The 8,425-nt window shown below is 47.1% G+C and overlaps 1 protein-coding gene across 2 annotated transcripts in view; it reads right to left on the reverse strand.

Annotated features, from left to right (window-relative positions):
• Positions 1 to 6,524: 6,524 nt before the first annotated feature.
• The window catches only part of Tbc1d30 (TBC1 domain family member 30), a 79,410-nt gene continuing 77,509 nt past the window's right edge, over positions 6,525 to 8,425 (reverse strand). For both annotated transcript variants that reach the window (XM_026784546.1, XM_005357925.3), the window contains one exon: positions 6,525 to 7,812. In XM_026784546.1, the coding sequence (XP_026640347.1) occupies positions 7,016 to 7,812 (797 nt within the window). In that variant the 3' untranslated portion in view covers positions 6,525 to 7,015. The remainder of the gene's footprint in view (positions 7,813 to 8,425) is intronic.

Here is an 8,425-nt window from a genome sequence, read left to right on the forward strand (position 1 = left end):
GGCCCCTTGCTTTCTGCTCTCCCTACAACCAAGAGGCTCCAATAAAGCGTGATTTGAGAAGAATCCTCGTCTGGTGGCTGTTCCTTCCTGCTGGTCAGAAAGTTCGCCGCACTTAATTAAGAAATATACTTCCCTGCTACCATATCCACCCTTCCTTTATCCCAACCATCCCATTCCCCCAAGCTCTCCCCATCCTCCCCTTCTCACTTTTCTCTCCCCATTTCCCCTAACCCCCATCCCACCCCACCCCCAAGTTCCCAATTTTTGCCCGGCAGTCTTGTCTACTTAAAGCATCTCAAAAGAAAATAGGCTCAGGGCTGTCTATAACTCCAGTTCCAGATGGTCAGATGCCTCTTCTTGTAGTCTCCTTGGGGACCTTTGTACAGAGTACTGGCAAAACAGCCGGAAATATTGTTTCTAATTTAATAAAAGTAGTTTGGTAGGTAGAGCTACCATTTTCTACCCTACACCTCATAGATGGATGATCACATCACAGAACTGATGGACCAACATGGCTCAGCGCACTGTTTTTGTTAGGAGTGCTCGTGACAAATGTGTCGCCAAAGAAGCAGCTTTCATACAGTTAAAAGACACAGCTAAATCAAGAGATAGGCACAAAGCAATAAAAGATACGTTAGAGGCTTTGTCTGTTGTCAACATGCCTGGAGCAGTTCCTGGGGATACCCCTTCAAAACTAGGAGAAGGCAATTCAGTGACCAAGCCAAACTCAGGCTTAACCTCATCATTACGTGAAACTTAAAGAACTGCATGCCCGAGAAAGCCTTACAAGTGGGTAGCATTGTGTGACTCCAGATGGCCTCACGAGAGTCAGGGGATTAAATCATCACCAGTTCCGAGAATTCCTTAAAAGTGTTGATGCTAACTATGGTGACATCCTTTGTCTTTCTGAGAAAAAAAAATTGCTGTCTGGACCAAATGTAGAAAAGATTCTATTGTTTGTGGTGTACTGTCAAGTTATTTATGGTTGGCACCAAAAACGAAATTTGTGCCAGAACTTGATGAAAACTGGCTTATGGATTTTTTCTTTTTTTAATGGATTCTACCACTCATTTCAGTGAGCTGAAAAATCAATCTTTAAGGTGAAAAAGAATTTATCGATGCAACCTCTCAAATCACGCTAATGTTCCAACTGAAACTAAAATTATGGCAAACTTGAACTAATGAAACCTTAGGCAATCCAACATGTAGGCTAAACTCATTCCTGTGTTCAGCAAAACTTATATAGTCTTGTTCTCTATTTGATAAAGGAATTTGAAAACAGATTTCAGGATTTCCAGGAATGTAACATTTTGGTATATTTGGGGCTCCATTTTCAGTTGACATAAACATATCAGCCTGTTTTCAAACAGAATAGAGAGCCTGCCATCTGGCATTTAGTTAAATATTTGACGGTGTCCCTTCCGAGACTTTCACAGGTCCAGCTTCCGAGAGACAAATATCTCTTATTCATGTCATCACTTCTTAGAAGCGCCTGTGTTTTCTGTTGTTTCATATTAGTTTGATTATTTGCAGTAGTAATGTCCTACTTATGAAGTAGGGCCAGCAGCACGCCACATTGCACTCGGTACCTTTAAGCACCCCGTATTTTCAGTTCTGTTGCGTATCCACCTGTCAAGTTAATCACCTGCATTCTGGGTAGCTCAGCTCCGCTCAGACTTTGGCACCTTCTGGTCCAGGTAAGATCTTTTGCATCAGTGACTCAGACACAGGCTTACGAGTCCTCCTGTCCCCTGGACGTGAACAGGGTTGACTTTCCCTCCTCAAGAGGTCTTTCTCATGTGTTTCCGAGCAATTGTGCTCCCAGTGAGTGCTCCCATCCCTCTACTCAGCACAGCAGGGCCTGAGAGGCCTGGCCCCATTCAGCTGTCTTGCTACCCTGCAGACACACACATGCAGGCACGTGGAGCTGCCTCTGAGGGTGCTACTGTTGTTCAGAAAGTAAATGCTTCCCAGCAGCCTGTGTGTTAAAATCTTGGTCTCTACCCTGATGCTAGTTGAGAGGGGGTGGAAAAGTTCAAAGCGGCCTAGTAGGCGCTCTTCAGGTCATTGGGGTGTGCCCTTGAAAGGGCTGTAGACTCCCATTTTTTCCTTTTTTGGTCTCTTTCTATTTCTGGCTATGAGGGGAGTGACTCTGCTCTCACCACCACCACCACCATCTTGTAACATACCCCAAACCCACAAGGGTCAATCAACCATCAACAGAAGGCTTTGAAAGCATGACACAAGATAAGCCTTCTCTTTTTTTATTATTTCAGATATTTATCACAATAACACAAAACGAATGACGGTCCCTACTTGTCCAGCAGAGAGCAAACTATCAGACTGTAGTGTCAGACAGCCCAGAGTGTGCAGGTGACCAGCCAGGTGTCAGTCCATGGTCGGGAGCACAACCACCTCGCTATGGCATGGAATAGTCCCCCAGGTTTCACAGCGCTCCTCAGGGACACCTGAGCTTGCGCACGTGATGAAGCTAGAATAATGCCTGACACAGAAAAGTCCAGCAAACGGTCAACAGTGCTGTCTGACGGCGCTAGTTCAAGAATGACAACAGAGGGGACATAATGGGAAAATAATCTAGAGGATGAGTCATGGTCTGGATCATGCTAAGGGTTTTGCTTTTTCCAGAAAATCAAAGTAAAAAGAAGATGGGTCTGTTATCTGTTTAATTTTCCAAATGTCACCCTGGCAACAAAATGATAGAACATGGGTGAGCATGAAACACCACACTCACATACACACACACACACACACACATACACCTGTTCACCTACAAACTAGGGAGAGGGAGCTTCCTCATTGGACACCAAGCCTGCCAATACCTTGCCCTTTGACCTCCCTCTTCCACAACTTTGTAACTGAATGACCACTCTGAGGCTTACTATTAATTACAAACTGCTTGGCCAATCACTCGGGGTTATTATTAACTAGTTCTTACAGTTTAACTCATTTCTATTATTCTATATTTTACCATAAGGCTCGTGGCTTGTTACCTCACATCTTGCTTCTCCAGAGACTGCCGGCATCTCCTGGACTCTGCCCTCTTTTTGTTTGGAATTCCCACTGGCTCTATTCTGCCTGGTTATTGACCAAATTGGCTTATTTATTTATTGGTTTTTCAAGACAGGGTTTCGCTGTAGTTTAGGAGCCTGTCCCGGAACTAGATCTATAGACCAGGCTGGCTTCAAACTCACAGAGATCCGCCTGCCTCTGCCTCCCAAGTACTGGGATTTAAAGGCATGTGCCACCACCACCCAGCTAAATTGGCTTCTTTATTAACCAATGGTAATAAGACATATTCACAGCATACAGAATGGCATCCCACATCACAAATTCAAAACCCCAAGAAGAGAATTCTGTCAATGAAGACACCCAGGTTGTGGTCTCTTGTTAAGGCAGCAGGATGAAGACACTCCATATCCTGAGATGAAGACCACATGGGAGCTGATGCTACAGTTCCACATGCCAGTCCCCACCCATTCCCTAGCACAGTGAGCACGGGCCACCTTTATCAGCAAGCTATCATCCAGGAGCCCCTCCCATCCATGGCTGTAAAGCAAAGACTCCATGACTACAGACTTTGCTGACATAATCGACCCTCATAGGAGAAGCAGAAACTTCCATTGCAATGGTCCAAATGCTCACGAGCAGCTGTGTTTCCATCCGGTCTGACCACTGCCCCGGTTTTTATTTCCACAGTTGCTACATCTTATTTGTGTGGTCCTAGTGACCTAAGTTCGGTGCACGGAAATGGTGTGAAGCTTGCACACGCATGCAGTTGGTGAAAGAATCTCTGGCCAAACATGAGTAAATCCTTGTGTTTTCCGAAGTTTCTAAAACATGATACTATCCTAATTAGTAAAAGTCATGTATCTGAAATGCCTCCAAATGGTTGCTATCAGTGGCAAAGAAAGTAATTTGGAAATTATGAAGAATCTGTGCAGAGACTCTTGATCCTAGCTCCCACTTCAAACAGACTTCTTGAAAGACAAAGATGGAAATTTGTATTATTGTTCTCTTTTACTAAACAAAGTAAGATGGTGGATCTAAACATCAATGTATGTATACTTCATATACATGTATTCTCTCTCCCTCCCTGCCGTCCTCATCTGCCCACTTCTCAGGAACCTGCTCTTCTGCCCTGTCCTGGGCAAGCGACAGGGAACCCTGGGATCCTGTGATAAGAATGGGGAAAATGGAGCCGATGCCCTGATTCCTATGACCACGCGGCACGTAGGAGAGAAAGCGGTGACAGATGAGAAATGTCACAGCCCTTTTCCCGCATGCACCCGGACAGAAAACCACACCACGACGACAACCGTGAGAAACTTTATGCATTTATCTTTGTCGTCAGTACAGTTCTTCAGAACGAGATGGGAGAAAAGGAGAACATTGTTATTGTTCCTAACAGTTACAGCCATAGGTAGACATTACAAACTCGGTGTAGATCTAGAGGTTTCTAGAGAGGACTGAGGTGCAGGGTTGACCCCCCAAAAAGTGCTGAGAGGGTACAGGCAGGTGTGGAAATAAACTCCTGTGGTTAAGTTCTTCTGGTGTTTGCAAAGTGTCCAGTACATGGGGAAGACGGTGAGTCCATACAGGCCTTTGCACATGCTGTGTGGGGGAGGCTGTGGCAGAGTTCTTGTCCTAAACAGCAAGGCTCAGAAGTCGACCGGTTCATGTTGTGATTACCATACTGTGCATGCATGGTATTGGTCCAGAGAGCTTTAATAGGAATCTGTTGAGTTTTCTAAATTGACATGGTCATTTTAACTGAAAAAAAAAAATTCCCTCTCAACTATCCCTTCAACCGACACTCAGCCCGTGCCCTGTGTCGGTCCATTTCTCAAGTCATAGGTGAGAGGATAATACTGACAGAACTCAGGAGAGCAGCCGCACCTGACTACCCACCTCCCCCCAACACCCAGACTCCTGGGGAGCCAGGGCCTGGCGGAGAGGGGACAATGTTCTATTTAAGTCAAACAGGCTGGGTGGGGGAACTTAATTGGAATGATAGGAGAAAAGACGCTAGTGAGGCTAAAAGTTGTTATCTGAAGTTTAGCAGACAGCAGGAATCCTTTTTTGTGCTTAGCTTTAGAAAACACATCACCTGGGGGTGGTGTGCAAAGTAAGCCCCCCACCCACTGAAATCCTTCCCCAGGCCTAGGAAGAACATGGCTGTCTGTTGAGAAGCTGCCTGCTAACTTCAGACAGAACTCCAGGCCCAAAGTATAACAACTTATTAGCCTTGCATTCTATCCACGGGTCCTTTGGGGCAAAAATACCACACAAGGCATGAAATGTGACATTCCTGTAGAGGCTTTTCATTCAAAAGAGCCCATATAATTCCACTGACTTATTTAAAAAAAAAAAAAAACTGAGTACCTCTCATTGTAAAAGCTCTCTCTGAAACCAGCTCTGGCTTCAGAATTAGCGAACTGACTTGCTCAAATGAACACTGGCGGCTTCGACAGTATTCCTGAAAAACCTGCCAAAGCCTTCCAGAGATGAAGGTCAGGGTGTCTCTCTATTCTGCTAATGACGGTGGCGACAGAGCGGAAAACCCTTCGTTCAGCCAAGGGAGAGGTGCACGAAGCATTTGGAGAAAGAACTAAATTTTCATGAGGAGGAGGTTTCGCAGCCCGTTCTGTAAACATCATCCCAGGCCTCTACACCTTGGAGAGAGAGCCTTAGAGTCAGGAGGCTGTGCAGGGAATGGCTTCCTAGTCTTGGCTCAGATCAGCTCTGTCACCAACGCACGGACAAAGAGCAGCAAGCCAGCTTATCGTACGAGAAGAAACAGAGTGAGGTCCTATGGCAGACACACTGGATTATTTACCTGGAGTAACTGAAGCGCCACTTTATGTGTGTGGCACAGAGTTCCCAACTGCATAGTGGAGACAAAGAGGAGCTACCTCTGACCTGCTGGGACCAGGGTGGGAGGGAATGAGAGAGAGGAACACGAGAGAAAGAGCTGGGGCCTGCTCCAGGGAAAGGCAGTGTTCAAGTAACAAAGAGTAGTCCAACCCAAAAGCACAAAATTCAAGTAACGGAGTCACGGGTGCTGTGTTCTGGTTGTGTGCAAGGCATTGCACATCTGTCGTGGAGAGAGGGTCGGGAGATGTAGGAACTGCGTCCAGAAGGTGCACATCTTCCACAGAGAGCTCGCCAAGTCCTCACGAGAAGAAAAGGAGCCTCAGGAAAGGTTAGAATCGGCAAGTGGTTTGGAGCAGCTACTTAATGCATAGCCAATGAGTGTCTCTGCCTATGCTCTTCAGTTTGGTTATTAATGTCAGTGTCAACTGATGTGAAGATTTTCTTTTCACGGGTAGAAGTAGAAAGTTAAAGAAAGACTATCTTGATTTTTCTGCTTTAGCGTAAGAATAAAAAACAATCTGAAGACAGGTATTAAAGTGCACACACACATGTACGCACGCACACTCATCACACACACACAAATTCCTCCCCTCTCCGGCAGAGCAGAAAGAGAAACATCAGGACAGTTCTTTTTTTTTTTGCAACTAAGAAACTTATTTGTACAGTTTCAGTTCTAGCAAGCTGGTGTGTTCGTTCATGCTGGAGGATTAGTGATGCCCAGAGGACAGGAAGGCCAGGGGGACGTGTTGTTGTTTTCAGAGATCCCAAAAAAGGCGCTGAAAAGGCCGGAAGAGGGCTTAACAGTCTACATATTGTCTTTTCTAAAGAGTTCACAAGGGAAATTGGAGAAACTCCACACTTGAGAAGCACACAATTTATTCAGTCACAAGAATCCACTTTCCCAGCTACCTAGTGGGTAGGAAAGGCCCCTACCCCGGTTCCCACCATGACACTTCCAGTTCCCACTTTGATGGGCAGTCAGTGCTCGGCTCGTAGCCTCTTGATTCGTTCTCACTGGACAAACAGAACAGGAAGGGTGTGGCTGGCATGCTAACGTCGCCATGCCACGCGAGTCCACCGCCATGCCACGCGAGTCCAGATGCTGAGCCCCCGGGAGGCATCATCGCTTCTTAGTGCTGCTGCTGCTGCTCCCTGTGGCTGACTTATTGAAGCTCCTGCTGATCTGAGGGAAGTGCATGGTTGGGGTTCTTTCTGTGGGGCCGTACAACCCCAAATTCCTGGCCGTGGCTGACTTTCGAAGCGGCTTGACGCTAGGAAAAGGGCTGAAGATCGGGGCTTTTGAGTTGCTGACAGGGAGAGGATTGCTGGGAGCCTGGTGTTCCCCGGGGCCACCCGCTGACTCTGGGGCATGCTGCTGGCAGGGAAGGTGCTCCTTGGGCTCAGTCTCGGCAGGGGCATCCCTCTGGTTCAGTTCCAAGGCTTCTAATTTCACCTGCACTGCAGCCACATCGACAACATCGGCATCCCCAAATACTGGCTCCGGCGACTGCCCTTCGATTGTCCTTGGAGTGCCACCGGCACAGCTGCTGCCCTCACCACGAGCTGTGGCTGCACAGCTCGAGGGAAACTCCTCAGCTGCCCCCAGGCCGCTGGCCCTACAGCCTTCATTCTGCTCCTCAATCAGCCCTACGGTGTCCCCACAGCCCAGATGACTCTTGGTCCGTGGCGTGTTCTTTTTGTGGACTCTGATGTGAGTCCGCCAAGGAGAGTTGAGCTTGGTCTTGAGGTCTTCGTAGGGGACAGGAGACATTTTACCTCCTGCATGGCCAGGGATGTGGATGACTGCATTCTTGGTGGCTCTGTTTGTAATTTTCATCTTTTTCCCTAGCAGAAGGTGATTTATCACTGGAGAATTGTTTACCTGGGATGGGAGGATGCTGGTGACTGGGCCTTTGTCTGGAAGAAAGGTTGAAAGGCCATGTGAAACAAACCACACAGAAACACAACTGTCTCAACAGCAATCTCACAGAACTTGCCCCAGAATCTTTTCCCCGTTAATTTTCCAGGTGCCAGCAGAGCCATGTGACTGGGAACACAGAAACTGAATCGCACCCTAGCACCTGTGATGCACTGGAGGCTGGGGACATGCTATGGTTTGGATGGGTATATTCTACAAAGGGCTCCTGTATGAAAGGCTTGGTCGCAGCCGGCAGATCCCACCATTGACTGCATCATCATGACCTTGACCTAACTGATGGTTAACTGTCCCTCAGAGAATTTACAGTTGCATCGATATGTGTAAGTGGTTGAAACTGTAGAAGTGGGTTACCAGGGGCATGCCCTGACGTCACCAATCTTTCCTCCTTGTCCCTCTTTCAGTCTGTCCAGTGATCTACTCAAATCTTTATTAGTGTCCCTAAGTTCCTTCGGATTCTCAACACCTCCAGCATACTCCCTGCATATAACATTTTTCCTCATTTTCCCAAGAAAACAGGAGCTCTAGGGTCTCAAAGATCTCGACTTCCTATCCTCCCTACCCTGGGAATCTGGTACCCCAGGCCCTCTCTAC

This window comes from Microtus ochrogaster, chromosome 24 (genome assembly GCF_000317375.1).
Source record: "Microtus ochrogaster isolate Prairie Vole_2 chromosome 24, MicOch1.0, whole genome shotgun sequence".
Taxonomy (NCBI): Eukaryota; Metazoa; Chordata; class Mammalia; order Rodentia; family Cricetidae; genus Microtus; species Microtus ochrogaster.